Source organism: Esox lucius, chromosome 24 (genome assembly GCF_011004845.1).
Source record: "Esox lucius isolate fEsoLuc1 chromosome 24, fEsoLuc1.pri, whole genome shotgun sequence".
NCBI classification, from domain to species: domain Eukaryota; kingdom Metazoa; phylum Chordata; class Actinopteri; order Esociformes; family Esocidae; genus Esox; species Esox lucius.
Window position 1 is genome coordinate 28,900,064 of NC_047592.1, and position 23,309 is coordinate 28,923,372.

The 23,309-nt window shown below is 39.0% G+C and overlaps 1 protein-coding gene across 7 annotated transcripts in view; it reads right to left on the reverse strand.

Annotated features, from left to right (window-relative positions):
• The window catches only part of LOC105030661 (sodium/potassium/calcium exchanger 2), a 184,991-nt gene that overhangs the window by 161,184 nt on the left and 498 nt on the right, over positions 1-23,309 (reverse strand). For all 7 annotated transcript variants that reach the window (XM_029117896.2, XM_029117897.2, XM_029117898.2 and 4 more), the window contains exon 2: positions 20,848-21,922. In XM_029117896.2, coding sequence (XP_028973729.1) covers positions 20,848-21,762 — 915 coding nt within the window. In that variant the 5' untranslated portion in view covers positions 21,763-21,922. The remainder of the gene's footprint in view (positions 1-20,847; positions 21,923-23,309) is intronic.

The following is a 23,309-nucleotide window of genomic DNA, read 5'->3' on the forward strand; positions in this document are numbered from 1 at the left end:
GGAAGTCCCACCCTACAAACCGGATGTCCCGCCCACCTGTCACATCAATATGGAAGTCCCGCCCCCCAGGGCCATAAATCACCATTCTGACACATTATACCCTGCACTAACTACTGACGGTTTTTAGTAGAGGGGGCATTATAATGAGACCCCACGTGCATGTTTAGGTCACAGAATGTTGCAATCTTTCATGTTTCTAAAATGCAACCAAACTCTACTTTAAACTTTAAGCAACAACCTCTGGTGGAGAGCTTGGAATTATGACGTTTTTTGCCTCTACAGTTGTTCAGGTATGGCATATTATGTAATAATTTTTTTTAACTACCCCCAATTACATTTATTTCAAATTTTATGACTGAAACACCTGTAGTTAGGACACGGAAAGTTTGACCTCGTTGGAACTCTATGGTGTCTAATATGTTGCTTTAAAAACATATAGGTAGAGATTGTCATACCTCTTTTGAAGCTGACACATTCATTTAAAAAAATACTTCTATTAATATTTTGTCATGAAAGAGTCCACAAACTTCAATATATGTCAGGTATTTACAGTTTTTCTGCATTTAAAATTTGGGATGTTTGGCATTCTGTTCTATGTTCTAGTTTTAGCACATAACTATGTGCTCTGTTAAATTTTAAAATCCAGGTTAAAAACACGTCTCTCTTCACATGCCTATGACTGAGCACTTAAACTTAACCGCACTTTTGAGCCTTACAGCTTCCTATGTTTTTATCCCGTTTTATACTTTTTCTATTTTCTTTTTCTATTTTTTATTATGATGACGTTGTTTTGATTTGAGTATTTGTTTTTGTGCTATTGTATTTGTATGAATTGTGCTATATAAATACATTTGCTTGCTTGCTTGAAGTGTATGTTTTATATTTTACAACAAAACATGTGTTTATCCGTAAACAGTTCGTCACGTTCTGTCAAAACACGACAGTGATTAACCAATGGGCTTACAGTACTGTGATGTGTATTCCAGGTTGTCTATAAAGTAGAGGACAACCGGAAGTTTCATTGAGATTGAGTGAGATAACAGAGTCTGTAATATCATGAACAATGGACTATCAAATGCTGCAATTAAAAATTTAATTACTCTCTCCCTTGACGACCGGGTATGCAAACATTATTTCAACCACTACACGAAACAGCTGATTTCTAACAAGTGCATACATTAACATACTTAGGAAACCTTTACATGTTTAGAGTTAATTAGCTGATTAGAGCTCTTCTCAGGTCAACATTTCTGTATTATGCATTCTTTATTCTAATATTTTGAGATACTGGATTTTTGATTTCCATGAGCTGGAAGCCATAACCATCAATATAAAAACAAAAAAGGCTTGGAATGTTTCACTTCATGTGTAATTAATCTATAATTTATGAAGGTGTCACTTTTTTATTTGAATTAGTAGACTGGCCATAATGGATTGGCAGTCTGCTTCTCTAACCACTACGTTATTTAACAATTGGTACTTAGTCTGTCAGTCAGTCACTCAGTCAGAGACATTCACTCTTCATTACCGGCTCCTCTTACAAGGTCCAGCAAAAGTGTTTGCACTCGCTATGCTGGATTTGTCTCCTAAATTACATGAATTCACTTTCGTGAAACACTGTACTTTGTTGCACACTGTACATGCCCAACAAAGTGGTTGTGAAATCAAGATGTATAAACTTATTGAAAATCTAAAATGGCCTTTGTAGACTGGTATAAATTATAAGGTATAAATGAGGGGAGTATTTGAATGGCAATTTCTAATACATTTGTACTTATTGCTTAGGTTTCTGGCTGTGAAGTGTTCCATGGACCTGAAATCAAAAGTATGGCATATGGTACACTACATTCTGTCATTATTGCAATTTCCACGGCCAAGACTGATTCTGAAGACTATACTTCACAGGTTTTGTAAGTTAATTCTGAATGTGATATGCACCATAAGCAATTTAAATATAACTAAATGTATTTGTTGGTATAATATCGGAGCCTAATGAAAAGAATCCACTGCTGTGAGGGTCCAAATGATTATATTACAAAATGTCAGACTTGGACCAAACATCTTTTTTAAACTGATTATAATCCACATAATTCAGATTTTGCAAGATTTCTTCTGCTGTAAATTAGCCAAAGATCTTACATCTGTAAAATATACAGTAGTCAGTATTTAAATTGAATCTCATGAAGGATTTATAAAGCATTAAAATAGGCTAAAATATGCACAACATACAGTGAATATAAAAAGTCTACACACCCCTGTTAAAATGCAAAGTTTTTGTGATGTAAAAGAATGAGACAAAGATAAATCATGACAGAAAAATAAAAACCTTACAATAACCTGGTTGCATAAGTGTGCACACCCTCTTATCACTGGGGATGTGGCTGTTTTCAGAATAAATCAATCACATTCAAACTCATGTTAAATAGATTACACACCTGCCATCATTTTAAGTGACTCTGATTAATCACAAATAAAGTTCAGCTGTAGAGAGCTTCCAAAGCATCAGAGGGATCTCATTGTTGAAAGATATTAGTAATCAATTGGAGAAAATATGGCACAAGAGACATCATCAAGAACTGGACGTCCTTCCAGAATTTATGAAAAGATGAGAAGACATCTGGTCAGGGAGGCTTTCAAGAGGCCTACAGCAACATTAAAGCAACTGCAGGAACTTCTGGCAAGTACTGGCTGTGTGCTATATGTGACAACAGTCTCCCCCGTATTCTTCATATGAATGGGCTATGGGGTAGGGTGGCAAGACGGAAGCCTTTTCTTCTAAAGAAAAGCCCGGCTGAAGTTTTAAAAAACAAAAGTCCCCCTAAAGCATGTGGGAAAATGTGTTATGTTCTGATGAAACCAAGGTTGAACTTTTTGGCCATTGCTTTTTTGATCCAAACTGTTTCTTAGGTATGGTTACATTCTGAACTTTTCTAAAATTGGCTAGCATCTCTCGCTGCTTCATACACAAAATAAGAGTAGCCACTTCCTAATTTTGTCCAGCCTCCGCTCTTTGTTTGATACATCAAATGCATTACTTCCTGTGTGCAGGATAACATTTCCTGCCACTGCGAGAGCCGACCACTTTTTTCCTTAAGAGCAGTACACGGTATAGAGGTTTTTCAGATGCGGACAGAGTACTTTTCAAAGCAAGAAAATGTTTACCTAAATATCTCCTGAATTGAATTTGTCTGGGTATATACACATTGTTTTGTTCAAATGCGTGGTGGTTTTTCAATGTAAATTTGTGTTTAAAATGCAACTGCAAGCAAAAAAATATAATTGCTATCAGTAGTCAGATTCAAGTAAGCAAATGTCAACAGAAGACCTCTCTCACAGACGTAACCTCCTTTCTGGGGCAGCTGTAAATGTATGATTTTGCTTTAGACTCAGGACACAACATTTGGTTGCAAAATAAGCAGCAATATATCACATTACAATAAATTATATAGCAAACAATACACAGTATATGCATTAATTGGGTAATTTATGGTATAATTCTATCAAAATTAATAGAATTTTTATTTAATATTTTATTTTGCAATGTTTCTCATTATTCAATGAACACTTCATATTGCTCATACTGCAGAAACACGTGTTTTAAATTACATTTGAATAAAAATTAAAATGAGGTATAGTGCATTATTGCAATTTCTCATTATGTGTATGATTATCAATGAGAAATGTATTACAAACAATAAAGTGAAAAACTATACTGCAAAATCGAATTGCAACAATAAATACTTGCAATATTATCGTATTGTGGCCTAAGTATCATGAAAAAATCGTATTGTTAGTTTAACATTGAAACAGGAGGCAGAACACAGGCGGAGGGAGAACAGAGGAACTAAAAGGTAACAAAAACCGAAACTACAACCCTGTTTCACAAAAAAATTTAATGGTGCGTAAAATGCATATAGAAATTAAAAATAGTACAAAGACGACATATCAAACTGAGAAATGTTATTGTTTTTGGAAAAATACATGACCATTTTGAATTTGATGTCAGCAAGTGGGCATTATATTTTTCAAGGAACAATATAATTGTTTTCCTTTTTCAAGGAACAATACATCAACCTGTATTACAGGTTATGCCAGATACGCATATGAGACTTAGTTTGGGATTTTCTTCAGCAGTCAAATGCCATAAAGGATTCAAATCAATATACCTTAAAATAATGTGCTTATTTTAAGCACATTATTTTTATCATTATTTATGTGCTTGCAAAAAGGCATGGATCGATCACACAGCATTTACAAACTCGATTATAATTTAGACTTGATGTACCATTGCTTTCCTTAAACATTCTTCACTGTCTTTCACAAAGTGTCCAGAAGTGAGTGCACTTTCCGATACACACGTAGTTTCAATATTAAAGCCATGATAATGTACAGTACAATTAACTGTTCTTAACTAGTTGGATAGAATATTGTGAATTATATTTGAGCATGGAATCAGTTAACTGCCACCCATTGCACTACAAACAAAAACATACTGATAAAGTATAAATAGCCCCTTTGTTAACACAGCATGGTGCCCAACTGATGACCAACATAGGACTTTTGCAGGGACGCATGAAGCGGAACAAGGGACAGACTGTTTGAGAATGAAGTATTGATAGTATTATGCATTGCCCGCAGGGTTTAACTGAGTTGCATATCTGACTTGTCCAGTAATTGACAACGACTGCTGATTTTATCCATTTCATGTCCCGAACCTAGAGAGCAATGTGCACTCTTTGCCAGATGCAATGTGACAGAATATCATTGCATTCTAGACACAGGGATAAATAGAAACAATAAAATTACCTGTTGTTACTGTATGACCTTGGCTAACTTAATCTGTGAAGTACATATGTAGGACATATAAACTACAGGTTTATACATTTAACCCATATTGTGGTATTTGGAGAGCAAATAAAGAGTATTGTAGGTAAGGGAACGGACAAAGGGAATGTTACATCCTTTCAAACAGTAGACAGCTCTTGATGCCAGAACTGCCAGTCCCTTACTTTTCTTATTTTAAATTGTTTCTTTACATACTTATATGTGAAAGACAGTTGTGAAACATTTACAAATGATATGAGCAAAAATCAATGGGTAAATAACAATAATACAATTGACCATTGAGGCTGACCAAGAACATTCATCATATTAACAAATTGAAACTGTTATGTCTAAACCGGAGGTCAATTCGAATCAAATGCAATATATTCCAGAAGGTGGCTAGACAGTGGCATGTATTCATAGAACTCGACCAAAAAAAGTGAAATTATAAACAATTTCTCATTTGTTTAATCTCTGTTTAAAAACAACCACCCTAAACACCAAGTCCAATAGGGAAAACAAAAGCAACGAGCTTGCAACATCAGACAAGGCATTTCAAAAGATCTCAACGTGGCATCTGTACTACTAGTCTAAACTCGGCCGGGTTATAGACTGAAAAAGTATGAATTGTAATTTTCATAATACCCATAAAACCCTGCAGCACATATGGAAAAGCATCTCTTTCTGCCATTACACCATTCATTTTTTCCATAGGGAAAATAAGGTTTTCTAATAAGGTCTGTGTTTCGTGTAGGCGTAAACCACCTCAACATTTTGAGAACCGTGTAAATTCAGCTCCAGAACAAATTAGGAGACCACTGCTAACTAACCCTAACCTTTTTCTTTCCTTGAGTGAGGACCGCTGCAAATTGAACGCTTCTGTTCCTCACTCAAGTTTCCTTTTCAATTTTTTAGGAAAGGAAAGAAAAGGGTGCAGTTGTCACTTTTTTCCATAGCTGTATATATACATGACAATAACGTTGCTGGAGCCATGTGAAGACATAGTACTATAAAACATGTTAACGTTAGCTGCAAGTAGCATTTTCCAACTTAAAATCGTCCAACAGCCTACGGCACTTAACATTGGTACCCAATGGTACCCAGGTGATAATCACCCCTCACTGAATGCATGACATTAATGGATGAATGTGCGATACTCCCAGATGAATAGTCTTAATCAAATTTGAATGAACTTACAAGATTTCCATGACAATTAAACAATTTAATTAGGCTACTATTGAAACATAATAGAAACTATATAGGCTACTTTCTTTTTTCTTATTCAATGTTTTATTGTTATGATGTTGTTTTGATGTTTTCATTTGAGTATTTGTTTTAAGCTATTGTATTTTTATATTTTTGCCGGACCGCGTATGCGGAGCCGGCCTAGAAGAGCGAATGTCTCTTACTGAGTGAGTGAGTCGATGAGCGAGTCACTGACTGACTACCCCTTGTTAAATAGCGTAGTGGTTAGAGACGCAGGCTACGGAACATCAGGTCCTGCATTTGGCTCCTGTAAAAGTCAAAACGCATTATGCCTGAGGTTCAGGACAGACAAAAAACAAAAGTGTTCTTATTCTGTCTCTCACTGTTCAAAAAAATCTACCATAAAATTTATAGACTGATAATTTCTTTGTCAGTGGGCAAACATACAAAATCAGCAGGTGATCAAATATTTTTTTTTTCTCACTGTACCAATTGCTAATTAACTATTAAAACGGCCAGTGGCAAAAGAGGATTTGTTCAGGATAGACAAAAAAAAACTAACTGTAATTGGTTATGTTACCAACAAAAACATTGTAATCGGATTACTTCAATTGAAAAAGAATAGGTGCGCAAAATAATTATGACACGTTGTATGTTTGAGTTTATTATTTAATGTTATAAAAACGTTATTTGAACCAAAATATGTATTGGGCACCTCAGTTTTGTGTGATCATTGTGTGTGCAAAGGTGGACGTGCAGGAAGCACTAGTTTAAATTTCTCCGGTTTTGGTTGGTTGGATGGCTGGTAAAAAATAAATAAATAAATAGTATATCTTCAATAATATTTGCCAAGTCATATAAAATGTTATTTAGTTATCTACTCAACGCATAATTCTCAGAACAATGATAGGCAATAGGCCTACCTGGCGTTATATCTTTTTCAAGTTTCAAGGTTTATTTGTCAAGCCAGGATAAGTTGCACTGAAGACCTTTTACAGAAAGTGTTTAATAGATTAGGCAACTATTTGTTAGATAGCTGTATCATGGCGCTGCCTTCAAGAGAAAACATTATATGGAATTTACCACAACATTTGAGGAAAAGGTGTGTTGGGAAGCACTGCCAAAGAATGATATATTTGCATTTGACGTGGCCACATCTACTCTGTCCATTCAGGTAGGCCATGTGAGTTTGCTGGCTTTGCATCTCTGAAAATTGTGTTAATTGGTTATCATTGTCTGCTTTCGTCATTTACTTTAAGCAAAGAGTGCAGGTTTAAAATACGTTTATTTCTTTAATTTGCGTTTTGAAAATCCATCACTGGTGACCATAATAATCGCAGGTTACGTTTGCGCGGGGTAAATCTTATTTCTAGGCGGGTGTTCACGATTGCAAACGTGCATTTGCATGACGGGGGTTTCTGCAACTTTTTGACAATGTTGGTTGTGTAGCAAATCATCAGATTACTGCAGATTTAGTTTATGCGCGAAAAGCTATGGATATCTTAATGTTTATATACAACAACGCAATACCCTTTGAGTAATTGGCAATGGTTAATGGTGTCTCTCATTTCATCTTCATCCGCTTATCCGGTATCGGGTCCGGTATCGGGTATGGTTAATGGTGTCTAATGAAATATTCAAACTTGAAATGAAATTACATAATGTCAAGAGGCTATACTGAGACCCGGTAAATGTTAAACTCTGTGGTGTAGTGGTCAACGACACAGCCTTTCACGTGGGAGACCGAATCTCGAGAGGGCAGCCACAATCAAGACTTTCTATTGCGGGCCGGCTTAACTAGGCTTGCCTGGTGCTTTTTCTTTGTAAAGCACACATTGTGCAATATAAATAAGTTTGCTTGCTTGCTACTTCACAAATTAATATATATGTATCACACATTACAATTTTTCAATAAGGGATTCAGCATCCTTGTAATTCATCGAATGTAAATCTAAAAAGTAAATCTAAATAATAATTTACAAAACAAAATACCAGACATTCTTTACTAATCACCAATACCAATTCAACAAACTTATTACACCGTTACTGTTTTTATTAGGAGACAAGATTGCATACACATCCTATCTTCTCTCTTTGAATTTTCTCTGCTTATTTTACTGAAGATTAAGATTCTACAAATGTATTAGGCTAAATAATTATTCACAATATGAAATACCAACAAAAATCATCAGTACAGTCGACAAATTACTTTACTATATTTTCATGTAGGCTACTGTAAATAATTCTATGAAATTGTGTACATTGTTTACATAATTTTTCAGTTGTTACATGTACATGTCTACCTCGGAACCTCATTGCTGTTATCCCTGCATTTCAGTTGCACATGCCACCTTGCAACTTCAATTTGCACAATCATACATGCCAGTTATAACATATACTGTTCTTAATTGTTTCTCTTGTACATTTTTGGCACTCTTCTATTTGCACTTCTGGTTAGATGCTAACCATGCCAAACAGAACCCAACGATTCGACGACCTGACAGCATTACATGTGCTGCAAAATTTTGATGAAATGGAGTCAGATAGAAATAGACTCTGAGATCAACGTTTCGGTTGTCGGTTCTTCATCTGATTCTGAGCTGCCAGCTTCAATGCCTGAGCCTCCCCGCAAAAAAAATAAACGTAACAACAGCGACCAGAAATGCCACTGCGAGACACTACTGTAAGTTATCCTTTGATCATCCTCTTGCTCTGCTATCGAATATACATTTTTAAATTTCATTAGGCCTATTCATGTATGTCACAGTGTGGTAAGCAAGGAGCCCAGGCACAGGATGAATGGTGAAACAAGGGTTTACTAAGCTGAAAAGTGTAATGCGTAAAAGGCCAAAACAACTAGAACTAATACAAAGGAACAAGCGCATTAGGCGAGAAAAACTACATACAAGGACAACTAGCAAATAATACTCCACAAAGACTCCGACAAATACAAGGGCATTTATAGGCTGTAGTAGTGAGGATCTGGTGTGCGTATTAGTGGTGAGTACAGGGTGTTCCGTGAATGCGGTGCTATAGTGGCAACCGGAAAAATTAACATGTAGATGGACGTGGTTAACAGGCAGGGCGACAGGGAGCAATATAGTCGAGCTTCCCCGGAGGGAGGTGATCATGGGAGTGACAGTGTAGACTACTGTAAATCATCCTTTTACTCTGCTAATCAATAAGTTACAAATAAAATTTAGCGAATAATACACTGCAATGTCTTTCCTTGAAGAGGGGTTACATAGGGAGTTTTTCCTAGCCAAAGAAATTCAACACTACTGTTGTTTGCTCCTTGGGGTTTAAGGCCGGGTGTCTCTGTAAAGCACTTTGTGACAACTGCTGTTGTAAAAAGGGCTTTATAAATAAATTTGATTGATTGATTGATATCCTTGGATTTTATTTCTATTAATTTTATTTCTATGAATAGGCTGTAGCATATGTGTTATTCATTCTTGCTTTAGGCCTATGTACAGCTATTTATGCATATATCCTTTGATTGTTGCTAACTGGTCGATAATGTCTCTTATTTTACCTTGTACAAACCCGATTCTAAAAAAGTTGGGACACTGTACAAAAAAGAAGCCGTATCTAAACAGGATCCAGAAGCGCTGGCGTTTTCTCTGGGCCAAGGATCATTTAAAATGGACTGTGGCAAAGTGGAAAAGTGTTCTGTGGTCAGACGAATCAAAATGTGAAGTTCATTTTGGAAAACTGTGACGCCATGTCACCCGGACTAAAGAGGACAAGGACAACTAAAGTTGTTATCAGCGCTCAGTTCAGAAGCCTGCATCTCTGATGGTATGGGGTTGCATGAGTGTATGTGGCATGGGCAGCCTTCACATCTGGAAAGGCACCATCAATGCTGACAGTTATATCCAAGTTCTAGAACAACATATGCTCCCATCCAGACCTCGTCTCTTTCAGGGAAGACCTTGCATTTTCCAACATGACAATGCCAGACCACATACTGCATCAATTACAATGTCATGGCTGCATAGAAGAAGGATCCGGGTAAGGGTCTGCTGGGAACGTCTGACCGAGTCTCCTGTCAGAGGGATCTTTAACTCCCACCTCCGGCAGAGCTTCGACTGGATCCCGAGGGAGGCTGGAGATATTGAGTCCGAGTGGACCATGTTCTCCACCGCCTTGGTCGAAGCAGCCGCTTGGAGCTGTGGCCGTAAGGTCTCCGGTGCCTGTCGAGGCGGCAATGCCCGAACCCGGTGGTGGACACCGGAAGTAAGGGATGCCGTCAAGCTGAAGAAGGAGTCCTATCAGGCCTGATTGGCTTGTGGGACTCCTGAGGCAGCTGACGGGTACAGGCAGGCCAAGCGGACTGCAGCCCGGGTGGTTGTGGAGGCAAATACTCTGGCCTGGGAGGAGTTCGGTGAGGCCATGGAGAAGGACTATCGGCTGGCCTCGAAAAGATTCTGGCAAACCGTCCGGCGCCTCAGGAGAGGGAAACAGTGCCCTACCAACACTGTTTACAGTAGAGGTGGGCAGCTGTTGACCTCAACTGGGGATGTCGTCGGGCGGTGGAAAGAGTACTTCGAGGATCTCCTCAATCCTGCCGTCACGTCTTCCATTGAGGAAGCAGAGGATGAGGGTTCAGAGGTGGACTCGTCCATCACCCGGGCTGAAGTCACAGAGGTAGTCAAGAAACTCCTCTGTGGCCAGGCACCGGGGGGTGGATGAGATCCGCCCTGAGTACCTCAAGTCTCTGGATGTTGTGGGGCTGTTTTGGTTGACACACCTGTGCAACATCGCGTGGCTCTGGGATGGCAGACCGGGGTGGTGGTCCCTCTTTTTAAGAAGGGGGACCGGAGGGTGTGTTCCAACTACAGGGGGAATCACACTTCTCAGCCTCCCCGGGAAAGTCTATGCCAGGGTACTGGAGAGGAGAATACGGCCGATAGTAGGACCTCGGATTCAGGAGGAACAGTGTGATTTTCGTCCGGGCCGTGGAACACTGGACCAGCTCTATACCCTCTACGGGGTGCTGGAGGGTTCATGGGAGTTTGCCCAACCAATCCACATGTGTTTTGTGGATTTGGAGAAGGCATTCCCTCGCAGTATCCTGTGGAGGGTGCTTCGGGAATATGGGGTCCTGGGTCCTTTGCTAAGGGCTGTCAGGTCCCTGTACGCCCGAAGCAGGAGCTTGGTCCGCATTGCCGGCAGTAATTCAGACTTGTTCCCAGTGCATGTTGGACTCCGGCAGGGCTGCCCTTTGTCGTCGGTTCTGTTTGTAATTTTTATGGACAGAATTTCTAGGCGCAGCCAGGGGCCGGAGGGTGTCAGGTTTGGGGACCACACGATTTCGTCTCTGCCCTTTGCGGATGATGTTGTCGTGTTGGCCCCTTCAAACCAGGACCTTCAGCATGCACTGGGACGGTTTGTGAAGCGGTGGGGATGAGAATCAGTACCTCCAAATCCGAGGCCATGGTGCTCAGTCGGAAAAGGGTGGCTTGCCCACTTCAGGTTGGTGGAGAGTGTCTGCCTCAAGTGGAGGAGTTTAAGTATCTAGGGGTCTTGCTCACGAGTGAGGGAAGGATGGAACGGGAGATTGACAGACGGATCGGTGCAGCTTCTGCAGTAATGCGGTCGATGTATCGGTCTGTCGTGGTGAAGAAAGAGCTGAGCCGCAAGGTGAAGCTCTCGATTTACCGGTCGATCTACGTTCCTACTCTCACCTATGGTCATGAGCTTTGGGTCATGACCGAAAGGACAAGATCCCGGATACAGGCGGCCGAAAATTCTCCGCAGTGTGGCTGGGCGATCCCTTAGAGATAGGGTGAGAAGCTCGGTCACCCGGGAGGAGCTCAGAGTAGAGCCGCTGCTCCTCCACATCGAGGGGGGTCAGCTGAGGTGGCTTGGGCATCTGTTTCGGATGCCTCCGGAACGCCTTCCTGGGAAGGTGTTCCGGTCCTGTCCCACCGGGAGGAGACCCCGGGGAAGACCTAGGACACGCTGGAGGGACTATGTCTCCCGGCTGGCCTGGGAACGCCTCTGTGTCTGGGGAGAGGGAAGTCTGGGCATCTCTGCTTAGACTGTTGCCCCCGCGACCCGGCCCCGGATGAAGCGGAAGAAGATGTATGTATGTAAATAGCATTGTCTGCTCTTTAACTTTATCATCAGATTCTTGCATAACGGATGTTATTTGGCTGTACATTACCATTACTACAGGCCATTATTGTAATTTCTTTATGGTAATTAGTCATATTTTTACTTTTTTTCTTTCAGCCCTGACTGCACATCCTTTCCAGTAGCAATTTTGTCTGGGTCCCAATTTGTTCTACCCTCATATCCTAAATTTCAAGCCATAGAGCAATCTTGCTACTCACCAGCCAGCTAGGATGCCCGCAGGACAAGGTGCCCAACGGTTTTAACAGTTAATTGGCCATTTGTGAATGATATTGATACAGTTAAACTGACTTAAACGCTTCTTACTAAGTTTATCTCCACCACAAATAGCTGCTATGTAATGTGTTTGCCACTGGCCGTTTTAACAGCGTATTAGCCAGTAATAAGCTTTACCAGTATCTACTAATTTACTGAAATACTCATAAGAATTGAGCAATTGATAGTGAATCTGACAAAGCTAATTCATTTCATGCCAAAACAACAAACTTTTTTCTTTCATTCGTGAATGACATTTATACAATAACTATCAATAAAGGCAACGATAACTAACTTTTTTATCAAGTGAAAAGACTACAGAATTGTGGAATCTACCAGAAATAATTAATAAATGTCATTGCTCTCAATGGATTTGAACTTAGGTCTTCCACATGAAAGGCACTGTCTTTAACCACTACGCAACGGCATTACACCTTTCAGCAGTCACTAGAAATGGTCGCAATATAACCGTATACACTTTCAGGTTTCTTGTTTTAGCCAGCGAAGTTTTCGCCAATACGCATACTTCACTTTGCCGGCGAGGAGATACGAACTCGGGACCTATAGTTCGCAAGTCCACTTCTCTAACCACTCCTTATTTCCATGAGCTGTAAGCCTTAACCATCAAGTCTGAAATGAAAAAGGCTTGAAATGTTTCACTTCATGTGTAATTAATCTAGAATATATGAAGGTGTCACTTTTTGATTTGAAAAAACTTTTCCCAATATATATATATTTTTAGATGCACCTGTAAATCAAATACATATAACACCCCTGAAAGTACAAATAATGTACTACTCTCAAGCTTTACATGCAAGTTATGTACAATCAGATCATGCCTGATGTACCACTCTGGAGGATTTATGTACATCAGCTAGCCTAACCCAGGGATCTACAGACCATGCTTAAGGTCCCTCAACACATCAAAACATGTTGCTTCTTTGAAGTTTTATACTTTTGTCAGTGCACAGAAAACAAAAATCTAATTCAGTTAAAATAATCACAGAGGTAACAAAAATAAAAATCAGGTAAAATTAAAAGAAGACCCTAAAACAAAGTGTATTGCTTTAAACCGGTGTTATTCCCGCTCAATGTTCTCATGTTTTTAGTAGGTATTGGGTCTGGCAAGGTCTGCACTGCCCCTTACGTGTACTAAAAGAACGCAGTGCACTTGTTTTCAGAGCATACATGTATATACAGATAACACCCCCAAAAGTACAAATCATGGATTACTGTCAAGCGTTACATACAAGTCATGTACAATCAGAGCATGCCTGACATACCACTCTGAAGGATTTACGTACATCAGATACTCCGATACATCAGACGAACCATGCATACTTCAACACATCAAAACATGTATCATCTTTTAAGTTAGATACTTTTGTCAGTGCACAGAAAATGTAAAAACAAAAAATCTGTCAAAATTATCACAGACAGGCAACACTAAACTAAAAATCAGTTATGGTAAAAATAATATATATTTAATTAAATGCGTTAAGATGAAACAATCAGAGGAAACAGAAAGATAACAGCAGATTGTTGCATTTACACAGTTACAATCCCGTGATAGCACAGAACTTGCATTAACCAAAACAGTTACAAGCAACACAGAAATAAAAATCTTCCAATAGATGTTTAAAATGGGCAAGGGGGACAAGAGTCCTCATCTGAAGTTTGGACTGCAGACAATTCTATGAGCAAGGAACATTACAGGAAAAGGCAGTCATACCCAATTTTGTGGAGAATGCAGGGGCCTCAAGTGTAATCCAGGCTTGAGATCTGGTTTTATTTCTGATGTTGATAAGTGTTGATAAATAAGAGGGTAGTTTATTTAGAAGTGCTTTACAAACACGAGAGCATGTTGCTCTCATCTCAAGGACTGCGAAGTCCAGCCCATACTTTGATACAAGCTACAGTGGTGAGTTCTGTAGCTAGCATGTACAGTGGGGAGAACAAGTATTTGATACACTGCCGATTTTGCAGGTTTTCCTACTTACAAAGCATGTAGAGGTCTGTAATTTTTATCGTAGGTACACTTCAGCTGTGAGAGATGGAATCTAAAACAAAAATCCAGAAAATCACATTGTATGATTTTTTAATAATTAATTTGCATTTTATTGCATGACATAAGTATTTGATCACCTACCAACCAGTGAGAATTCCGTCTTTCACAGACCTGTTAGTTTTTCGTTAAGAAGCCCTCCTGTTCTCCACTCATTACCTGTATTAACTGCACCTGTTTCAACTCGTTACCTGTATAAAAGACACCTGTCCACACACTCAGACTCCAACCTCTCCACAATGGCCAAGACCAGAGAGCTGTGTAAGGACATCAGGGATAAAATTGTAGACCTGCACAAGGCTGGGATGGCCTACAGGACAATAGGCAAGCAGCTTGGTGAGAAGGCAACAACTGTTGGCACAATTATTAGAAAATGGAAGTTCAAGATGATGGTCAATCTCCCTCGGTCTGGGGCTCCATGCAAGATCTCACCTCGTGGGTCATCAATGATCATTAGGAAGGTGAGGGATCAGCCCAGAACTACATGGTAGGACCTGGTCAATGACCTGAAGAGAGCTGGGACCACAGTCACAAAGAAAACCATTAATAACACATTACGCCGTCATGGATTAAAATCCTGCAGCGCACGCAAGGTCCCGCTGCTCAAGCCAGCACATGTGCAGGCCCGTCTGAAGTTTGCCAATGACCATCTGGATGATCCAGAGGAGGAATGAGAGAAGGTCATGTGATCTGATTAGACGAAAATAGAGCTTTTTGGTCTAAACTCCACTCACTCGTGTTGGATGAGTACAACCCCAAGAACACCATCCCAACCGTGAAGCATGGAGGTGGAAACATCATTCTTTCGGGATGCTTTTTTCAAAGGGGACACGACGACTGCACCATATTGAGGGGAGGATGGATGTGGCCATGTATCGCCAGATCTTTCCTCAGAAAGAGCATTGAAGATAGGTCGAGGCTGGGTCTTCCAGCATGACAACGACCTGAAACACACAGCCAGGTCAACTAAAGCATGGCTCCGTAAGAAGCATCTCAAGGTCCTGGAGTGGCCTAGCCAGTCTCCAGACCTGAACCCAATATAAAATCTTTGGAGGGAGCTGAAATTCCGTATTGCCCAGCGACAGCCCCGAAACCTGAAGGATCTGGAGAAGGTCTGTATGGAGGAGTGGGACAAAATCCCTGCTGCAGTGTGTGCAAACCTGGTCAAGAACTATAGGAAACGTATGATCTCTGTAATTGCAAAAAAAGGTTTCCGTACCAAATATTAAGCTCTGCTTTTCTGATGTGTCAAATACTTATGTCATGCAATAAAATGCTAATTAATTACTTAAAAATCATACAATGTGATTTTCCGGATTTTTGTTTTAGATTCCGATAAAAATAACAGACTTCTACATGCTTTGTAAGTGGGAAAACCTGCAAAAAGTGGCAGTGTATCAAATACTTGTTCTCCCCACTGTAGATAAAATACCCATTGTCAATAACCAACATAAAAGTAGTTTTCACCATCTTTTTTCTATTTGTGTAGGACAAAAAAGTGTTCTGTTTCTATAGAGGAAACCTAGTTTGATCTTTATCCTTTTACAGAGTTCATCGACATGTATTTCAAAAGACAGTTTATCATCTAGCCAAATCTTAAGCATGTGAATGCAAGTGTATTTTCAACCTGCTTTTTTTGGACCTATTAAAAATCATAACACTTGTTTTCTTTGCATTGAAAACCAGTTTAAGTTGTAAAAAAGACCCTTTTAGTGTAGTAAAATCATTCTCCAGCTGAAATAATGCTTGGTCAGCTGTCCAAGCAGAGTACATGACAGTGTCATCAGTGTACAGATTCATTTTACTCTGTCTTTTCCCATCACCGATATTGTTCATGTAGAGAGTGCACAACAATGGACTAAGTATGGAACCTTGTGGGACCCTGTAAATCAATTTAAGTGGATCCGACTGGATGTCGTCTACTCTGACAGCCTGACTTTTATCTTTTAGATAGTCAATCAAACGAACGTCAAGCAAGACAATGCGAAACAACATTCTCCGTAGTAAAATGCCAAACCACATGGCTCCGGGTTATTATTATTGATATTACCTAAAGATGTTATTGTCTGAAAATGTATGTCCAACACAGTGAAATCAATGAGGCATTAGATCTGTCTCTGCTCGTTAGTACAAACGTCTTGTGCATTAGTATGTTAAGTCATGTGATATCTCAGAAACCACTGGCCGATATTTTCTTTGACTTCACTTTAAATTTAACCAGGGAGACACATTGAGACCTAGCTCTCATTTACACGTGTGCCATGGGAACAATAATATTAGAATAAAACAAATGAAATACTATTTCCATTAGCCATCGCAATCAATTAAACAAACACATTCCTCACTATAAAAATGTATCACTATTTTTTTTTTTATTGACACATGGACACCAAGGCATCCAAACAACGCTCCAATTGGATACTATTCCACAAATTAGGTGGTTTATATGAAAAGGCAAACTACCCAACTCAGTCCTTTACAAAAGGAGTCTGTAAATCTGTGATCTTGTATTTTAACTAGAAATTCTCCATGTCAACAGAGATGTTAAGCATGTGGAGAAGAGCTTTATATACAAAAACAGAGTAATAAGGGGATCTACCCATTTTTAAAGAGGTCCAGTCTGCTTTCTGGTAAAGGATGCAGTGATGAGTATTATAACTGTCATATGTTATATAACGAAGGGCACTCACAATCAAGTGACTTCAGAGTAAAATCAGATGCACTTTGGTATATTGTATCCCCATTGTCAAGAACAGACAGAAAAGTTTCTTGCTCACCTGAGAAAAGCAGGATCTGTTTCTAAATAAGAAACCCATTTTACACTTTAGCTTCTTAACAAGCTTATTTGTTTGGTTTTTTAAACACAGGTCGCTGTCATACCAAATTCCAAGGTATTTATATGCAGGGACCCGTTCAATTACAGAACCATCCAAAGAGTGAAGATGTAAGCCAGTGGAGATCTTTTGATGTGATTTTAAAAACAGCATGTATTTGGTTTTGCTAGTATGAAGTACAAGCTTTAAATCATTAAGTGCTTCCTGCACAGCTATAAAATCATACTGTAAACTGGACATAGCTACATTAATTGTTGAAATGTAAGCATACAGAATGTCGTCTGCATACAGGTAAAAAACAATTATTTACAGATTGACCAATAGCATTTATGTATATTGTAAAAAGAACATGTCCTAAGATTCATCCCTGAGGAACACCTCTGTACCTCAAGAAGATCAGACTGAACTCCATACAACACAGTAGTCTGTGTTCTGTCCCTAAGATATTCTTGATACATGTGGCAGAGCTCAGGCAAATTGATGACAATTTCCTCAACAAGAAACCAAGATCAACAGTATCAATGAACAATGCAGCACAAGTCATTTTAGCATCCAAAGCATTTACAAGATAATTGACAAGTAGTGTAGATGCAGTAACAGTGCTAAGCAGAAATGTAAAACCTGACTGATTTATATTTAAAATACATTTCTCAGTCAAGAAAGAAGGAAGCAGGAAACATTTGCTTTGTCATCCTATCAACCCTCAAATATATAACAATATACATAGAGATTTATTCTTACAACATAAACAAGCAGTTTAAAGTAATTCAAACATAAGTCTGGGGACAGTGCTGAGAGCATTTCTCAGCAAGCCATTACAGCAGAAATCACCCATACCTTCCAGTTCCATGATGGCCAATTCAGAAATGATGGCCTTGACTTTGAAACAGCATCTCCAAGCAGGTTTGGGACAGTGAAAGTTTGAGACGTGCCCATAATACACATGCTTAACTACTAAGTATTTGCCAGTACCTACACACTTTGGAGAAAAAATACTTTTTTATATATATATATTTTAAGGTATTTTTACGCTTCATTGGACTGGAAAACTGTGAAATATAGAGGATATTTTTTGTTGTTGAGGGCATTAGATAAGATCCAATGCTGCAGCAGTATATGTGCTTTCCTATGGTGGCCCATGCTGCATTTCTATTGGGTCTATTTCACTAGATGCAGATATCAAAATACATCACTATAGACAAAAGATTCCAATAAGCATTTACATTTTGATTTGCTTGTTATCAGAATCTAAATTGGAAATGAGCACCTACACATCCTTAAAAGTGATTCCTATAGTCTTCTTGGATGCTTGTTTCCTAGACTTGTGTAACCTCAAATGAACTATCCTTTATGTACTTAAATAAATCCTGATTTTGTTAACGCTCTACAGTAAAGCTTTCTGGGATCATCTCTCTAAAACTAATTTCCACCTTATGTCACAAAGTAACCTAAATCCATTTAGATAATCTCAACAACGGTATCCAATTGCTTTGGAATATATTTCCTGTGCCCTCCAGTGTCATTGAGGATAGCATTCTATTCTCTGAGATGTCATGCTTTGAATCAAAGGATAAATATATACAGTGCTATTTGAAAGTATGTGAACCCCTTCTGCAATGAAATATTTCACCATGAAATGTTTATCTTATCAGAACCATGTTTTATCTGACATAACAGGTTTGTGGATATCAATTCCTTATGTTGATTAAGAGAAAATCATGTGTGTAGTAGAAAAACTAAATTAGAAGTGGACGGCCTTACAATTCCCAAGAGCCACAAAAAAAATTATAAATCAGATGAATGCCAACCCCATCTGGTAAGCTTACTTCACATATTTTTGCACACATGATTTTTGTTGAATAAATCACTTTTTTTTAATAATAAAATTATCATATATCATGTTTTGTTTCTCCTTCAATTGGAATGTCTTCATTACTAATTGGAGAATAGATGATCATTTCATTTTTATGTTTTATAAAAAAAATTATGACCATCTCTGTTGCAATGTGGTGGCCTCACACCTCACACTTCATGTTATTTATCCTTTAATTTGTCACCTGTCTGCGCAAATATGTACATACACAGCTCTGGAAAAAATTAAGAAAAAAAAAATCTATTTATAACATTTTTGACGAGTCTTTCTGGAACCTTAATGACTTGGAGATCTGCAAAGAGAAGTGGGACAAAATCCCTCCTGTGATGTGTGTAAACCTAGCGACCAACTACAAGAAACGTCTGACCTCTGTGATTGCCAACAAGGGTTTTGCCACCAAGTACGAAGTAATGTTTTGCAGAGGGGTCGAATACTTATTTCACTCATTAAAATGCAAATGAATTTATAACATTTTTGACATGTGTTTTTCTGGATTTTGTTGTTATTTCTCACTGTTCAAATAAATCCATTAAAATTATAGACTGATCATTTCTTTGTCAGTGGGCAAAGATACAAACTCAGCATGGGATCAAATACTTTTTTTCCTCACTGTATGTTGTAAACATATGTTTGTTTGATCAACACATATGTACATATGTCAAAATATACAGGTGCTGGTCTACTTACAGCAGGATAATGCACCATGTCACAAAGCTCGAATCCTTTCAAATTGGTTTCTTGAACATGACAATGAGTTCACTGTACTGAAATGGCCCTCACAATCACCAGATCTCAACCCAATAGAGCATCTTTGGGATGTGGTGGAACGGGAGCTTCGTGCCCTGGATGTGCATCCCACAAATCTCCATCAACTGCAAGATGCTATCCTATCAATATGGGCCAACATTTCTAAAGAATGCTTTCAGCACCTTGTTGAATCAATGCCACGTAGAATTAAGGCAGTTCTGAAGGCAAAAGGGGGTCAAACACAGTATTAGTATGGTGTTCCTAATAATCCTTTAGGTGAGTGTATATGGCCATATATTAGATTTCTGTATGGGAAGCAATATAGTTGAGCACAATGCCAAGTGGTAGACTACTTATAATAATGTCATGCATAAAATTGTTTCATACAGGGTAAGCATTCAATGCTTTCAAATAACTCAGACGAGAAGGTTAGAAACTAATCTTGAATTCCAATTCAATAATTAAAAAAACACTATTTATTGTACAATTATTTGCTATGTGTCTCAGCATGTAGTGTGCAGTGGGATGGTGGGGTTTGGGGTTATTTCCTATAAAAGCTGTCTATCCGTTGCTTGGTAACACAATCTTTCTTGGTTACATTTGTTGTGCAATACTACATCCCCTTGTGATCTGAGACTTTAACTGCTGTATTTACAACATTGTAGTAATATGCCATTTAACTGAAGATTTTACCTAAAGTGACTTACAGTCAGTCATCAATACATTTGACATGTGTGTATCACAGGGAATCAATCTATGAATCTTGGTTTTACAAGTGCCATGCTCTACAAACATAAATGGCAGAAGTAATTGAAAGAATGGGGGGTTGAGGAGATGTTAATATTGAATTGAAAAGGGAGATGAAGAAATAGAGATGTAGGGAAATAGATTAACAGACTCACCTTGGGCTGAACCTCCACCTCAACCACTTGATTCTTGTTCATGCAGCCTTTCACAAAGCCCTCCACATTGCTGTTGAATTTCATAAAGATCACATAGGCCGCATAGGCTGACAGCAATGCAATACTTTCCCAGTAGGAGATGTAGTTATCCAGGAAGAAACAGATGAGCATGATCAGGTCCATTATGTAGAAAGACACGTCACGGAACAGGGGCCACCAAGTCAGATTAAGGATCTCCCTGGAGAAGATGGCGCACATTCCAATGACAAAGAGGATGTTGAAGACAGCTGAGCCCACAATGGTCCCAATGCCAACATTGCTGTGAGAGATAAATACACCAATGACTGAAGTGAAGAGCTCAGGCGCTGACCCACCTGCCGCCATAAAGGTGGCCCCCGCCACATCATCAGAGATGGCCAGCTTCTCTGTGATAACTGTCAGAGCGGGTACAAAGAACTCATCGCAAACAATGGCTAAAGAGATGAACATGTACAGCATCCCGAACATGTGGAGCACCACAGCACCCTGGCGCCTCTCCTCCAGAGTGAACAGGTCTGTGGGGTAGTCCCCCTGGCTCTCATTGCCATCCACTGAAGACCTCATGGCCACAGGCATGTCAGCTGAGATGTTTGGGTCCCTCTGGTGCTGAGTGGAAAGTAGAGTCCTGTGGGGAGCTGGGCCAGACTGAAGAATGGCCTCCTGGGGCAGAGGCATTTCCAAGGGGGACTCTGAATCCCAGGTCAAGGCACTGAAGGAAAAGGAAAAAGCACTTATGGCTACTAGGCTGAACACAAAACCCAAGATACGTGTGGGCCTCAGCTTCCTACGCAGGTTCTGGTGACCATGCATCTTATACGTTGTACCCATAAAGGGCCTTTGTACCACTGTATCTAGGCAGGGTTGGTCCAAACCCATCGATGTGCTGTGTGTGTCTATACTTTCAATAGTTGGGTATAGAAATGGATTGGCTGGTTTTCACCAGACACAATGCATGGTGCTGTCTTGGGCTTCAAACAACACAGGATTCCAGAAGCTTTCCAGGGTCTGGCTTCCCAAACGATGTCTTCATATTAGTCTGCAATAGAATGACAGAAAACAAGAAAAGGAGTAAAGCTTCATCATGTAGAACTTGCTTTCACATGCCATTTTATTTTTAAGTGTGTTTTATCACCAGAATGTAGCCCATTAGAGACCAGTGTCCAGTTTTCTTAGAGGGGAATTTCCCTTTCTTCTTATTTGATGTTAGATTCCCATTACTGAAACTGATTTCATTAAGCAAATGCTAAAGTTAATGGAGGTTCATAACGGATGATTAAAGACAGCTGAGGTTCATAATGGCTGATTAAAGACAGCTGAACGGGTTAGTTTATTTTTTGATGATAGATGGGTATCAAACATCAATTTGAGAAAAGAGTATTCTCTATTAAAGGCATGTTTTGCACAATATGTCTCTGCATCCAGTATGAAAGAAGTTGGAAATAATTTGCCAGCCAATGCCTACAGTACCAGCTAGCAAATGCACTAATGAAAATAAATAAAAATGTTATCCACAAGGTAATCTGACTCCGGGCAAGTAGTTTGATGTTTTATCAATGAAGCCCTCTATGCTTTAAATATGTAGTACTTACCTTAGGCTATACTGAAATACAGGTTCAAGAGCAGTAACATTACAGAATAGCTACACCATAATCAAATTAATTTTGTCTGAAATAATAAGGCCTATATAATACAATGAAAAATCGATAAATGGTTTAATTGATAGACAGATTATAGCCATACACAGACTAATAATAACATGAGAAACAAGTATTTCATCATCAAAATATAGATGGTAATGCTATATTTTGAATATTTTTTGAATATATGTAGCAACAGGACCATTCTCTGTAGCTGTTAACAAGTACATTTAGGCTTGGATTGAGACAATGAATAATTAGAAATGTTCTTTTAAATTAAGCCTATAATGGTAACATTCAACTAAATTATATATGACCTGTAGGCGATATGATGCACTAAATGCGACCTAAAACGAACTTTAGTGGCACCTTGTAAAGGTTATAGTTAAAGGGAAGACCAACACGATTGGGTTGCGGCATAGGATGCCAATGATTTAGTTGCCAAGTCAAATCATCTGTAGCTTTCACACTAGGGCTTTCACCCAGCTTGCGTTTGTTCTAAAAAGGCTATCCATTTGCAGAATGTTTAATTTGTAGTTGCAGCTAATTGTAATATTTTGCAAACCGCAGTGATTTAACTTCAGAGACAGGAATCTCAAGAAAAAAACAAGACATGGAGATTCACGATGTCAGTCATTAAATAAACGAAGTAGAATAAACTGGCAAAACTGGCCTTCTCCTGCGTATGTAGCCTACGGCACACCGAGCAATTAAACATCCGCATGTCATCTTAGCTAAGAGGAACAGGCAAGCTGCCTAAACAGGCAAAACAGCTGTTGCAACGTG